Here is a 16556-nt window from a genome sequence, read left to right as displayed (position 1 = left end):
GGTTTTAACTCGAGTGATACATCGAAACGTACATCCATTGCAGAAATAAATGACACGATGTTTTTTGAATAAGATGTATATTGCCTTTACAAAATAACAACGATTATTATGCATTAATATATATTTTAACTTCCTTACATTAATTTTCGAGCCATTAATACCGTGAATGTTTGTAAACACTAAAAACCCTAGAATAAGGAGATCTATGCCTAGTCTTACCAAGTATTTATAAAAAAAAAAAATAGCCTGATTCAGTAGATCGTAACGTTATTAAAGCATAATCAAATTTTCTTGTCACTTTTTTAAGTCTTTATATAAATTTTCAGTTATATAATTTTATAACGCATTAAAAGGCAATTCATCAGGTTTGAAAAAAAATGTGCTCATTAGGTGAAATGAAATTCAAACTTTCACCGCTGCATTTCCGTTAAACGGAGTCATTATTTACAAACGAAGGAAATTAAAGTGTTGGGGTAATACTGAACCCTCAAATAGCTACTGTAATGATGGCAATAAATATCGTTTCAATTCAAATCAGAAAAAAACAATCAAGCGGTTAGGGAAAAAGTTGTTCAGATCTTCCAGTTATGATGATTCATAACGATGGTTCTAAGAAAAAAGCAAGAAATCCTTGGCACTATTGATTTAAAGTGGAACTGTCTTTGCAACAAAACGCTACAATTACAACCAGTTAATTGGTGAGTAATTCTGATCAAGCCTGTGCATTCGTAAACCGGATGTAAGGAGGGAGAACCTAATCACAAAACCGATTCCGGAAAAGATTATCTCGAAAGGCAACTATTGTTCTGTAATTTATATCACTAAAGCTTTTAAACATTACAATGTTCTTGAGGTAGTAATCTATGACGTATGCTTATAATCATGATTAGGACGTCATTACTTCATTCATGTATACATAAATTCATGTTACTGTTCGTCAGCACCTACATAAATTTTCTCATTTATCAAAAAAGAAAAGAACAATTTCATGTTATAAAAATGAACAATATTTAACTAACCTGAAATCCATTCCATTTATTGCCTTCGTACCATTACATTAATAGGAATTCAATTATATTAACTGACGTCATGTTTAAATTATTACGGATTCTACCGAATGCTCCTGATTGACGTTTAACCTCTGGCAGAACTGCATAGAAAAACAATCTTGTCCCGGCAAACCTGACTTCTCACCACTAATCAAAACAGTGAACCGTAAGGCAAAACAAAATCTGTTTATAAGGATAAAAAATACTTTCTGATTTAAACGAATACATAACATTTTAATGTGGAAGTTTTGTGATAATCCCACCCATCACGTTCTGTAGCAGAAATCAGATTAAAATGCTCTGTTCTCACTTGCTTGACTGATTTATCCCATACCTACATGTACCTGCAATAGCCCTCTTGTACCCGCGACTTCCGGTTAATCAGATAATTGCTCTGAGTTATTCACACTTCTGTGAAACAGTAGATAAGCATAACATTATCTACAATAACCCCAACACAATTGACAATTGATCCCGATCAGTTAAACAACACCATCAGTATAAAACAGAGAGTATAATTACATAGTTATATACAGCGCAGATTAACATCTTTCCTTGACATAGATCGAGATGGAGTGTATAGAACGATATCTGAACAAAATCCACAAAGACATGCAGCAATGTGTGAAAACGTGGTACACATACAGACTGTCGACCAGGACCCGGTACACATACAGACTGTCGACCAGGGCCCGGTACACATACAGACTGTCGACCAGGGCCCGGTACACATACAGACTGTCGACCAGGGCCCGGTACACATACAGACTGTCGACCAGGGCCCGGTACACATACAGTCTGTCGACCAGGGCCTGATAGCCGCCCATCACAATCACACACTATCAATATTCCACAACACACAATAGGATATACACAGATGTTTGAAAGTCTGCTATCGTTGACTGTGATATAAGGCATTTTCACCAACACGACACTTAATGAGACAATGACAAATGAAGATGATATAGATATATATGTTGTGAATATAGTAATTCCGATAACACAGTACCATAGAATATTCACCCACGTAGCAAATATACGTAGTTGTCTCATCTGACGCAGAACGACCACAAAACAGGAATCTTGTTTATATCGGTTGAAAACATTCCGTGATGTTTCAACTTCATGCAACGTCAAGACACGTGCTAAGATAATTTTTCAACCATTTCACTAATTTGTGTTAATGCACTTGGTCTCAATAAAATCACTTCATTGAGTAATTAGTTTTTATTATTTTTGCTATTGAAATTGTTTTCATGTCTTCGCCTGTTCAATATCTTTGACATCACTCTCACGCACACAACAATGCTCTATTTTCGTCACTTCCGGTTGCTCCTTTGAATGATCTGTTACTATGATTTTTTGTTCGACGGGGTTGTTGTTATCGAGAAAACCGTCCTCAAGCGCCTTCAGGATAAAGTCAATAGTGATCTCATAAACGTTTGACATGTATTCGGTGTATCGGTCCCCGAGCGTAATTTTCACTGCCTCAATAAACGGCTCCCGGATTTTCTGCGAATACAAAGAAATACAAATTAATAAATAATGACATATTCAACTCATATACATAATATCTATATCTATCATGTATGTGACCGAAGATTAATGGATTTCAGGCATATCTAAAAGTTCAATTGACCTTTGTCGCCAGTGTTTTGTTTCTTTTATCACAATGGGTATTCATATGTCGAAGATTCTATCACGATATGGTATTATGGGACTAGTGTATAATTTCAGGTCAAGGCCAGGAGAGTGGACTAGACTGAGAGGGAAAGATGAAAAAGAGGTTAGCAAAACACTGAAACATAGATTCCAATGCACACAAAGACAGCATTGCTTGTCTAAATCAGTATTCTCCATAACACACCATTCGTATGCATGATGGCTTGTATATCATCAACACCTTACAGATTATCGTCAGTAAACTGTTCATTATAACGCCGACTCCAATATAGTGTAGATAACAGTATATCGAACTACAGAAAAATACTTCCGTTTACCTTTCTAAGGTATGGACAGTTAACATCTCACAAGTCTTTGCATTTTATTTTTATTCTTGTCGACTTGTTTGTTCGTAACATTCGTTTTGAAGATCTTAGGTGCCTGACTGGACAAAACTGACGAATCAGCTCTAGAGTTCATGAAATACGTGCTATGTAAATTCAGTATATGTTTAGTCATCTTCCAAACTGAATCTAAGGACACCAACACTTTACTAATTGGAACAGGTGCGTTTCAGTTACAATCATCTTGCCTTTAACCCCTACTTCCGTAGCGACACGCTGTATATTAAATTACTGAGACGATAGGCTGTCCCCAAGGGAGGAGACCTAGAACCGTACCGTCGCTGTCACTCCTAACGAGCTTGGTGACAATATATATATATATATATATATCCCTGACCTGGAATACACACCTCCACGTACGTTGAGATTATACTACATACCCCCAACCCCTTCCTTCTAAATTAAACCTAACACATTCAAGTATGCTTGTTAATTAATGTTGATAATGGGATGATAACGATCTCCTGCTCGACTAATACAAATATAGATGACAATTTTAATGAAAATGGTAATTAATTTCAAAACAATTGTGAAATAAGTTATACTTGTTGACTGAACTGGATGTACCTGAAGTCATATACATGTATTGCTATAAATAGAAACCGAGCAACTAGGATGAAACCCATGTTGTCGATGACAAGTGATTCAAAAACTCTCAATAAATGAGTAATGAACCTCGGGCTCGCTTTGTGATAGACGACAGTGCTAAACTCTAAGCCACCCGAACAGTTAATCACCATGACAACACTTAAACTATAAAGGTGCCTGGCATTGTAACCTTTGACCTATTATTTCAGCTGATGAGGTGAAGGAAACTTTGATGATCCACATCATGACGTTTTAAACAGTCCCTAATGATACCTGTAATCAGTGGCCGTTTGTTTTATTGACTGGCTGCAGATTTTAATAGGTGTTACCCTGGAGTTGTATTCTGGTGTATTCACCGGCTTGTGGTATTGATTCTGTTGCAGCCTCAGAAATCGTATGATTATTTTTTATTAGGTTGCTGTCAAGATTTCATGATTCCGATGAAATTCATTTTAAGGCAAATACATACCACTAAAACCTAAACACATTCCCAATGTTTCCCAAGACGTCGAATACAGTTATTGGAGATTCGATTTCATGCGGGCTTTTGTCTCTCTACAGTCGGTCACGGAGCCCCATCAGTCTGCTTTAATTTGGCTCCATAGAACAACGTCTGTTCCCAAAGGTTTTATGCCTATCGAAAGATTATTGTTATTGGTAAACAGTATATAAATTTACCATTCCAATGTATCGAAAGTCTACATATAATAAGTTATGTTGGACTCAATATAACGTTGTATCGGTACATCACTATTTGCTCCTACAGGTTTTGTACTAATCTGTGCCTAGTTATTAACGTTAAGTAAGCCGACTTTCCCGCGATTTCGGAGCTCACGTGTTGATGGCTACACATGTACAGTCATTGACGTTATGTACAGCCATTGACGTTATGTACAGTCATTGACGTTATGTACAGCCATTGACGTTATGTACAGTCATTGACGTTGTGTACAGTCATTGACGTTGTGTGCAGCCATTGACGTTGTGTGCAGCCATTGGCGTTATCTACAGCCATTGACGTTATGTACAGCCATTAACGTTATGTACAGCCATTGACGTTATGTACAGCCATTGACGTTATGTACAGCCATTGACGTTATGTACAGTCATTGACGTTATGTACAGCCATTGACGTTATGTACAGTCATTGACGTTGTGTACAGTCATTGACGTTGTGTGCAGCCATTGACGTTGTGTGCAGCCATTGGCGTTATGTACAGTCATTGACGTTATGTACAGCCATTGACATTATGTACAGCCATTGACGTTATGTACAGCCATTGACGTTATGTACAGTCATTGACGTTGTGTGCAGCCATTGACGTTATGTACAGTCATTGACGTTATGTACAGTCATTGACGTTGTGTGCAGCCATTGACGTTATGTACAGTCATTGACGTTATGTACAGTCATTGACGTTATGTACAGTCATTGACGTTGTGTGCAGCCATTGACGTTATGTACAGCCATTGACGTTATGGACAGCCATTGACGTTATGTACAGCCATTGACGTTATGTACGGTCATTGACGTTATGTACAGTCATTGACGTTATGTACGGTCATTGACGTTATGTACAGTCATTGACGTTATGTAAAGTCATTGACGTTATGTACGGTCATCGACGTTATGTACGGTGATCGACGTTATGCACAGTCATCGACGTTATGTACGGTCATCGACGTTATGTACGGTCATCGACGTTATGCACAGTCATTGACGTTATGTACAGTCATTGACGTTATGTAAAGTCATTGACGTTATGTACAGTCATTGACGTTATGTAAAGTCATTGACGTTATGTACAGTAATTGACGTTATGTACAGTCATTGACGTTATGCACAGTCATTGACGTTATGTACAGTCATTGACGTTATTTACAGTCATTGACGTTATGTACGGTCATTGACGTTATGTACGGTCATCGACGTTATGCACAGTCATCGACGTTATGTACGGTCATCGACGTTATGTACAGTCATCGACGTTATGCACAGTCATTGACGCTATGTACAGTCATTGACGTTATGTTAAGTCATTGACGTTGTGCACAGTCATTGACGTTATGTAAAGTCATTGACGTTATTTACAGTCATTGACGTTATGTACGGTAATCGACGTTATGCACAGTCATCGACATTATGTACGGTCATCGACATTATGTACGGTCATCGACGTTATGCACAGTCATTGACGTTATGTACAGTCATTGACGTTATGTAAAGTCATTGACGTTATGCACAGTCATTGACGTTATGCACAGTCATTGACGTTATGTACGGCCATCGACGTTATGTACACTCTAGATAGTCATGATGTTTGGTTATTTTATTTTACCTGTACAAATTGGTATTGTGCTCTGTTATATTGCTGTTGTGATCTGTTTGTCGACGTAACTCAATCATTTATTTCACATTTGTATAATTATACAAATACTGAGTTGGTTTGAGTTCTCACTTGGCTGTATAGAACTATTCATTACTACCCAGTGGATTAAAGGAAAATCTATAAAACCAGGCTTAGTTTTCAGATTTACGACAGAAACTCGCAACTGGTATCACTGTCTGCAATCGCATGGCATTAAATTATTTACACATCTCAAACGTACAAGTAATCAATGCGCGCACGGTTGGTCAATGCGAGACATTTATACTCTTATTATTCCCCGTCACGTGCCCAGGGGCCTACAAAACACACAAATCCTAGTTATTCACGTATACAAAAGAAATATGATACTCGTGATTTGCGCGTGAAGTATTTGAGGATAGATGACCTTGACAATTAAATGTTTCGCCTATTGATCCGATTTGACGCTAGGTGGCGCATATATAGCATGATCACGGGCTCTCGCATAATTTCATGTGTCAACACCTTTTGTTACAATTCGCGAACGTGTCTGGTTCATGTAAATAGTAAATCAAGTGACATTTATCCAGAATAAAAATCACTAATGTCTATTCTGTTGCAATTAAACAGAAGTAACTTGACCAGCCGCCATTTGCATTTCAAAGTCAAAAGAGAAGCGACGTTTATGACTTGATAAAGTAAAAGCTGGTCAAATAAGCGCTAGCACTACCTGCCATAGACACTTGTGACCACAACTGCATGGTTATTTTGTGCAATACCACTGATCCACATGAGCTTTATTTGTTCTCCTGAAACATGTTTTTAATGTCTGTTTTGCTGAAATTAACAGGTAGCTTAACAAATTAAATGTCAAAATCAAGACCCATGGATAGCCATGATACAATTGGTCTAGCTACTTCTGTTTAATTGCAACAGAATAGTGATTTTTAATCTGGATAAATATCACTTGATTTACTATTTAAATGAACCTTACGTCGACAAACAATATGGTATTGATTATCATTACAAACTAGATTAATATTGATTGCGTTAGTAAGTAGTATTATACCAGTAAATAACATATTAAGTAAATAGAACAAAACATAGTACCGGTACCCATATTGTTTTAGGTTTACGTCCTCGTAATAGCTTATGGCAGCACGTGAAGATTTTATAGTGTCATCACATTGAAATGTCATCACCTAGACACGACTGCAAGATTTCTCACTCGGTCAAAGATACTCAACGTTTTACTCAAATTTTTACTCCCCGCACCCATGTAATATACCATGACAAATCGAAGACTCAATCGCCGCCATTTTGTAGAGAAACAGTGAGGATTAGTATGATATGATGTAAATCAATACAAAAAACTCAAGGTCACCCTGCTGTTGAATTGACTGACTTTGAACTTGATTGTAAGATATTTAGATCCTTTTTTACTCTCTCGACATTGTTATGTGCGCTACAAGAGGTCAATATAGAAAACAATATATTCAAGGCAATGTAATAGAGTGGTAATACAATGATATATATCAAATACACTGTAGGTATAAATAACAACAATCTCGCTGTAGATGAATAAAGAGATTAAAAGTTTAATCCCACAGTGTACTAGAGTAGTTATGCAATGATATGCATGTATACTAAAGGCATTGTAGGATATAAATAACAATAATCTCGCTCCAGATATTGATAAAGAGAATGTAATTTCAAGCGTAATAAAGTAGTGATACAATCTATATACTAGAAACATAGTATATAAACAACCGTAGCCAGTACTAGTGGTATATCTCTGTACTTATTACTACGGGCTGATTGTAATTTCAAAAGAAATATTTGATATTAGTCGCGTGCATTTGATCTTGCCGTGCTATATCCCAGTGGTTCACACGTCATGAGTCCATCCCTCTAGCGAAGATATGAAGTTATTTTGAGAAGCATCCCTGAGGGGAAGCTGAAAAAATTTTCATAATCGACTGTGATCCTACCCAACCCCACGAGATTTTTTGAGATTTGGCTAAATTTAGCGATGACGTGATCCATCTGTTCACGTGATCACTCAATCAAAATGGCGTCTATTGGACACGGCCTTCACACGAAGCTCTGGCTAGTGTAATGTTTGCGCTACGATATCTATCACCACGAATTATAGGCAAGTTGCTTACAAACAACTGTATCCCTCTTTGTTAACAGACTTGAATTATTGTTTGTTTACTTTTAGGACCATACATTGTTGATGGTAATCGATACCGAGCCTGGTCAGACGCAAAATAACACGTGTTTTTCATATAAAATGTGTTTCGTGGATCAGTGATAGCATGATAAAATCCGATCATATACTTTACAAAAATATCAAAAGTAGGGCATCTGTTGGTGGTAGTGGTCAACCATGATGTTTACAATGACTGTACCGCCCATTACAGAGACAATAAACAAAATCTGGAATGTTCATGATAAGATTTACTGCCTACATCCTACCATGAACATCTTCAGTTCGTATGACCACATACACTTGTACACTTGGAATATTTTATTTTTGAATGGTTCTTCATTAGGGATCCGACAAGAAATATCATGGTGATTTTTACAACTGATATTTTCCGTCTGAGTGGAGCTTTCTCATTTTAGGAACATCCAAACTGATAAATGAACCTGCTTGTCTTATCTTTAGCTACATGTAATTATAATATACCCTTTTCAAATTCTTATACATGTGATATGCATAAAACTGTGAAACTTTTTGTGTTAAATAAAAAATGAAAAATAATTGTATATTGTCAAAATGTACAAAATGTATACTAATTGCATTTTACCCTATACAACTTTTGGTTGTTATCATATGGTATGATTGATACCTCAAATAAATATAAATATTCTTTATCATTTTCAAAACGAATTCATTGCTTTAAAATTGAGTAAAAATGTCGATACAAATGTATGTCTCGCACAAATCTCCCGCATTTGAGGCAAAACTCCCTTAAAATCAGTTTTGCCTCAATTAAGACGACAACTATGTGGTACACAGAAAAATAACTGGAAACAAGTACAGATTCTCGAGTTTCCAATAGACTTGCCCGGACTGATAAGAATTCTTTGTCTTGGTCGGGTAAGGACATTGCACGTCTGTAGGAGTAGCCTCCCTTTTAATGAAAACCAACTGTACATCCAGCATCATACCCCTGTAATGCATTTAAGATTAGTTGATCAATTTTATAATCAAAATTATTTGAAAAGATAATAATCAGATTCAAATAAATGGTATCATTGTCTGGACGTCTCCTCGCCAATTCCCTTTCCTTATCCTAAAGTTTGTATAATCACTTAGCTGTTATTAAATTGGATATCATTTAGCGGACTTACTAAATGTTTTTATTTTATACATGTATATCAAAACTATATATAACGATCTCACGAAACCTGTGGTAACACACGAACGACGTGACAAAGAGATGGATTCGACATTTGAGCTGACACTTCAATGAGTTCGAATTTCAAGCAAATGTCTTAAGTGAGCTTGCTTATACAAGGATACATTATGTTTTTCAATTAAATGTTTAAATCCGAAGGCAGGCCGTCGGAGGCCGAACTGAATTCTTCGGTTTTAGTTAAGTGCTTGGATGGGGATTTGATTGTAGTAAGGAATATATAAAAATTTCTTTTAAAAAAGCAAAAACAAAACAAAACAAAACACAACTTGACCGGTTTCTATACATTACAATTAATTAACCATCAATTGTTCATGCATACGATAGGTACAAATATCAAATCTGTTTCACAAACTCTATAAACTATACAGGGTTTTAATAAATAAAACAACACCTTGATCTTGCCCGATGCCTTCATCGTGTTTCTGAAATACGTTAGCTTCACTCTGAGTTATCTCTCTTGGATCGTACATTCCGGTATCTCAGAGCAGCAAAATTGATTCCTACATTTTGACGGAAACTTCAACTTAAGACACTAGTGGTGTGCAAATAAATACAGATATTCTTGGAAATTTTAAAGAATAGACACTCTCAATGGATTTTTTTCACCTGATCTTTGGTAAACTAGTAACACTTCCAATTACTCGGGTCACAAACCTGCATTTTACGTTTCGAATGTTTCCTCAACCTATTATACATACATGTGTTCATTATTCCTTAACTTAGTGTCGATGGTATACTTGTCACACCTAAAAGGATTTAAATGTAGAAAAAATAAAACATTTGATATACCTACAGATCATAGACTCAGAATGGTGACACAAAAATTATTTATTACTCAATGTTTTCGGTACAAGTACTCACAATCCATTTGAGTAGCAATTAAGGCTAAATGTTGGTTGATAACCTTTTCATGCCTTGTTCTTGTTGAAAAGGAATGGTTGTCTAATGATTTGTCGCTGTTATCCGGATCGATTTATTTCTGTTTCGTTTTTTCATTATAATACTTAAAAGGTGATCACAGCTGAAGCAAATGACAATTTCTCGATAAAATTGAGAAAAAAATCATAAAGTGAAAAAAAAATCTTTATCCTGGATTTTCCATGACATTTTGTTCCGAAAAATGTGTAATATCGCACAAAATATTTATAGAAATCCTTCTCCAGTACAAATGAGGCTCCCTTATCTCGAAATCGTATTCTGAGAAATGGCAGAACGGAAATTGTGATCGAAAGAAAACAACCGTTTTCATTACAAAAGAAAAGAGAAAAAAAAACAATTATGGAATAGAGAGCATTCTTTTAAACATATCGATTTGACTGTATCTGACTTTTTTATCAATTCCATTCCGAGGAAGCATAATTTTATGTCAGCTTAGGGATTTCAATGGTGATTTTATTAAGATAAAATCCAAGATTACTGGTTGATAACGCTTCCTGTGCGTGTGGTGCATCTAGAGAGGGTACTTTGCATTTTCTATTTCAATGTCCCCCGTATTCCAACTTTAGACACCATGTTAAATATATTGTTATTGTTTTAGGTTAAATGAATCTCCACTGTTTATTATACGGTATCCCCGATGCATGTGACCATTTAAATAATTCTATACTTTATCGTGTTAACGTACATGTATATATCAAATCTTCTAAACATTTCTTTATGTATACATAACTGCTTATTGGTAGTATTATACATACAGATAAATAATTCTATCTTTGTAAATTGTAACAACATTCTAGTATGAATGTGTGAATGAATGTGTGAGTGATTTCTTATTATTCTATTACACACAAGTCATCATTTAAAGGCCTTATAGAAAGATGCTGGGCTTTCACTTAACCGAAGACTAATGCTACTTGCCATTGGTCTATTTGATAAATTAAACCTTCTATTTAGGTATTGGAAGGGCGTATATTGTTCCTCTCCACTTCACTCTTGTATATCCATTTAATTTTTATAGTTCATAATTATACTTTAGGATCAAAAGAATGAACATAAGATCTAACCTGAAGCTTTTCTAGAAGAGGACTAATATAGGGTGAAGAGATTTGTTGGGACATACTGTACATGTTTTAGATTTCGCGAACTTATCTCCTCAGACATAATCGTGAATACATTATTTCACCAACGCTGATCTAGAAATATCTCTAAATTTGCGAATGGACTCCACAAGACTGAAATAAAAAAGGTGATATTTTCGTACAAATAAGCGCGAATGATTTTATTTGGAAATTGACTCTCCTCGCATATGAACGCGAAAATGAATAGCACGCTTAAAGTTTGTGAAAGTAGGAATGGACATTTTGAGGCAAAACAAATCACAAATTTCATGATTGTCTACATCTCTGATTACACGTGACATTTAGTTCCCAAAAAAATGTAATGTGTGAAAGAAACTTTTTCCTTATTTTATTACACGAGCGGTCACCTTTATTATTTACGACATTAACATCTGTCATATTACATAAAGAAAGAACCTTGTTTAAATTATTGTTTTAGATCTATTATAAACAATAATTTGCATTGTTGTACAATGAAAGATAGTTTTTGTCTTTTTTAGTTATTCCACTGTCACTGAAGCTTAGTTAAGATGGCATTAAGTTTCCAAGATATTACCATTCGCCTCACAAACAGGAGGATTCTGAGACATGGTTGTTCATCCTAAAAGACAGAATCTGTCTGGATAAAGTTTAAAATATCACATACTATTTTATTGCTTATCAATCACCCAATATTCCTGATAAAAGTTTAGTTTCGCTTTATGGTACAGTTTAGCGAAGTATACTCTTTCTAAAGTAGCGTCAAAGCGTTACGCTGCCTGCGAAAATCGTCAACTTAAAGTGATTTAGTCTTCAGTTATTGTGTTGTTATGAGTCCAGAAACAATGGTATAGTAGGTCGATGTCGTAAACAATTTGCCATGATCACTTTCCTCGTCTCCTGACCGGGAAAGCAATTATCCCGTCCGCCGGGGACAGGAATTCCACGGAAATCTTCATTAGTGAGTAAAGACATCATTACTCATACTGCAAACAAATGAGGGTCAAGACTTAAAGGCACGAAGAAAAGTTTCATGGGGATGGCTACATTCCTGGTTTACACCTCTTACATGTGTTGTTACGATAGTTATAAAGCGTTCTTACAGGCTGCATACGATCTATAGAATAGCTCAATATTCTCAATATTCCATAAGGAAGATCTGATTTTAAGATATATTCTTTCTTTTAGTATGTCCTTTCTTAATGTGATAGGATAGTTGTAAATATCTTATGTGATAAAAGTGGCCGCCGGTGTAATGAAATAACGGGAAGATATCCAGTTTTACACATAGACAGATTCAGCCTCCATTCCTATTTTCACCTGCTTTTTTACTCTTCACATGCATGTCATATCTCAAATGTGCCAAGAGAACACACGTGTATAGTGTATCTCCCTAGATAATACACGTGTATACTGTATCATAACGATTTCTATAAAACGGTTGTGATGCATCATATATGTCTGACAATTATTCAAGAGTCAATACTTGTTGAAGTTTATATATTTGAGACGGATATTCACACGGCCATAGAGATACATGTACCATGTTTCATTATATATTCATTAGAGACTTTCATGTGTCTATAGAGAACGCACGTGTGTCATTATATCTTCATAACAGACACTCACGTGTCCAAAGAGAGAGCAAGAGTTTTATTTTATATTCATGACAGACATTCACGTGTCCAAAGAGAGAGCACGTGTTTTGTTATATATTCATGACAGTCAGTCATTAATCCATAGAGAGCACACGTGTTTCATTATATATTCATTACAGACTTTCACGTGTCCATAGAGAGCATATGTGTTTCATTACATTTCATGACAGACACTCACGTGTCCATAGAGAGCGCATGTGTTTCATGATATATACATATATGTCTGGCAGTTATTCCAGTTTCCATAGATAGCAAACTTGCTGAACTTAACATATCTAAGACAGATATTCACATGGCCATAGAGAGAACATGTTTCATTATATATTCATTACAGCCTTTCACGTGTCTATAGAGAGCCCACGTGTTTGGTTATTTAGTCATGACAGACTTTCATATGGCCATAGAGATCCAACGTGTTTCATTATGTTTCATGACAGACACTCTCGTGTCCATAGAGAGCACACGTGTTTCATTATACATTCAAGTGTCCATAGAGAGCGCATGTGTTTCATTATATATTCATGACACATTTTCACGCGTACCTTGAGAACACACGTGTTACAAAGTATATTTTTGAGAAACTTCCACGTGACCATTAAGAATGCAGGTGTTACATACTATATTTCTGACAGATATTGACTTGTTCATTTTATATGTGTTTAAAATTATATATTTATCCCAACACGTGGTGTATTCATTCGTTTCACTATATTTATGTGATTAGGGGAAATAACTTATCGATAAATATTTCTAAACGTAAAAAAATTCTAATCATTCGGAACTAAATTAACCTGTTTTATAGTTTTATCTTGAGATAGAATCCGAGAAACACGAGTGGTTTATGACCTAGCTTTCTCTCAGAACATTGCCGCCTCTCATTGGCATTGGCGTTATTGGAAACAATACAAATATTTACGGCATGATGTTTGATGCCAGCCTTTTCTGTTTTGTATAATCAGAAATCAACAGTACCAGAAGTTCTTTCTCCAGTGGGAAATAAATTATTGTACAATAACCGTTAATAGGTAGGCGTGATAGAGACAATTAAATACAGTACTGGGGAATACCCAGACAAGAGCGTTATAAATTAATAGGTACAGACACACATTGTAACAATACAGACGTAGTAAAACAGAGTATGGTTATAACATCTCTCTATAGAGGCGACAGATGAAACTGATCTATACTGGAACAATCACGTTTTTTGTTTTAAAATCATGGAAGATTCCATATCAACGTTTTGTTACTTTTTTCTGGTGGAAGCTAGTTCTACATACACAGTTAAACCTCGTTATCTCAAACTCGAAATAAACATTCAGTTCCGGCGGTTAGACTATGATATCTAAAATATACCAGGTTACCTCCGACTGTAAAGACAAATGTTTGGCTGATTTCGCACATTCAAGGCCAAAGTATTATGCAAATGGCACACCAGCTATTAGGAGCTTTCAATACAACATATGAGTTGAGTCAAAACTGATTTAAAATGCAACATACAAATGTTTGGCACTTAAAGAACTCGTCAATGCAAACGTCGACCGGAAACGGGTCGGAGCACTCACAAATGCATGTGTCTGAATTGCTTTAGATGAATACTAATAAGCGAAGAATTGCCATTACTTTCTGTGAGTTTAACTACAGAATATGCACGCTTTTATGTAGAAATACCACAAACAAGAAACAGTCAGATATTTATTTTTGGTTACGCATGACCTGAATCAGTGATGTGCACGTGCCGAATTTTCAAGGGAACTTTATCGGTCCTGATCTGCGCCTGTCGTTTCCCTTCAGGTTGTAGTGGTTTAACCGGTTACATGAAAGGTGCCTTGGTAGTCAAGGATGTGATTCAGAACGCCCGAGAACGTGATTTGCTGAATCTTCATATCCATTACACAAGACACAAAATATTTTAGAGAGCACTGCTTCAATGTATCCAACCGGAGAGTGATTGTTTAGATGTAGAAACCTTGTACCGAAACGAGGCGCATCAAGTGGATTTATATTGATAGCCACGCCTGGGCTAACTCACATTGGTGTGAAACTCATAACGAGCGTTGGGACATGTTTCTCAAAGCAAATGAGAAACACAGAGAATGTTTAATTAAGGCCATTTCCTGTACAAAGCCATCCATTTAGTCTTATCTTCTCATTACGTTTGTTTCCTTTTGGTCGGGCGTGAACATTTCATCAATCATTGTCGATAGTGTTTTCATTATTTCTTTTATTTATTTCGGGCTTCATCACAAGCTCTGTAGTATGGGGAGTGACGGAAGCGGATGGGGTATTATAATTATCGTAATATGTCGCATGCATTATTGAATATACAATGTAGATCTGAAATGCAAACCAAATTAAGCCTTCGTAGGCTTACCATCTGGGAAATAGACTTGTTTTCATTTCATGAATTTCTAAGAACGTCTGAAAGAAGCTTTAAGTGTGAAGCGAAACTGTTATTCCAGAAACCCCTAATCTCAACTTACAAACGAATATTGTAAAATGTGACAACTCTGTAGACAAGTTCCCTATATGATATGCCAGCATGATCAAATAATGCTAAAACATGCAAGGTCGTCAATAGACCTGCTGAGGCAGGAATAGATGATACACCAAAACAAAGCGGAGAACATCACGGAATTGTACAATACACATTTATACAAGGTGCTTAGTAACCAACACCTAAGATCATTGCTTGACGACTTCATATAAATATCCACCTATATATCACCACCAAGGTCAAACGAAGGATTCACACGGACCGAGCTCAAGGTTTCAATTTCCAGGACACATGGTCCCAAAGGATGTCATTTCCTCACGCGAATCCGAAACTTGTCTCCACAAATTAGGTCATATAGGAGCTCCGAGACCAAATAGCTTTACATGCGGCATTATAAATGCTTACTTTGCATTTTAGTCGTTTTTATATAAACAATGATGCTGATTTGTTTTTATTTAAAACCATGTTTTATCTAGACCATTAGTATGTCTCATTAAGAGCATAAATATACCGTGTTAAATTAGTATGACGTATTGTGTAAGATAACAGAGCGTTGTCTGGACACCAGTATAGTGGCAATCACAGGGTTAGTTACCTAAAGTCCGTGTCTAATCCAATTTACTGTGACACATAACAGCTTCACCGGGGAAATATAAAGAATAAAACCATACTTTTTCTTCCAGTGGAACCAACTTTATACCATTTTGTTAAAAAGACAATTGAATTAGTGAGATAATCAGCTGTTTAACCTTGTCGGTATCTCCCTCTTCACGCCAGTCGTCCTTGTAACTCCACTTACGTTTGCTGAGTATGAAAACAATTTAAAGAGTTATCATTCCTGAATCCTGACGTCCAAGAGTAAAGCACGCTTTATGAATGCTCATTT

The 16556-nt window shown here is 36.0% G+C and overlaps 1 protein-coding gene across 1 annotated transcript in view; it reads right to left on the bottom strand.

The window, feature by feature from the left end:
* Nucleotides 1-1548: 1548 nt before the first annotated feature.
* Nucleotides 1549-16556, bottom strand: part of LOC117323711 (neuroglobin-like) — a 71254-nt gene continuing 56246 nt past the window's right edge. The window contains exon 3 of the mRNA XM_033879127.1: nucleotides 1549-2561. Within this exon, the coding sequence (XP_033735018.1) occupies nucleotides 2304-2561 (258 nt within the window). The 3' untranslated portion in view covers nucleotides 1549-2303. The remainder of the gene's footprint in view (nucleotides 2562-16556) is intronic.

The sequence above is a fragment of the Pecten maximus genome, chromosome 3 (genome assembly GCF_902652985.1).
Source record: "Pecten maximus chromosome 3, xPecMax1.1, whole genome shotgun sequence".
NCBI lineage: Eukaryota > Metazoa > Mollusca > Bivalvia > Pectinida > Pectinidae > Pecten > Pecten maximus.
This window is presented reverse-complemented; position numbering and strand designations above follow the sequence as displayed.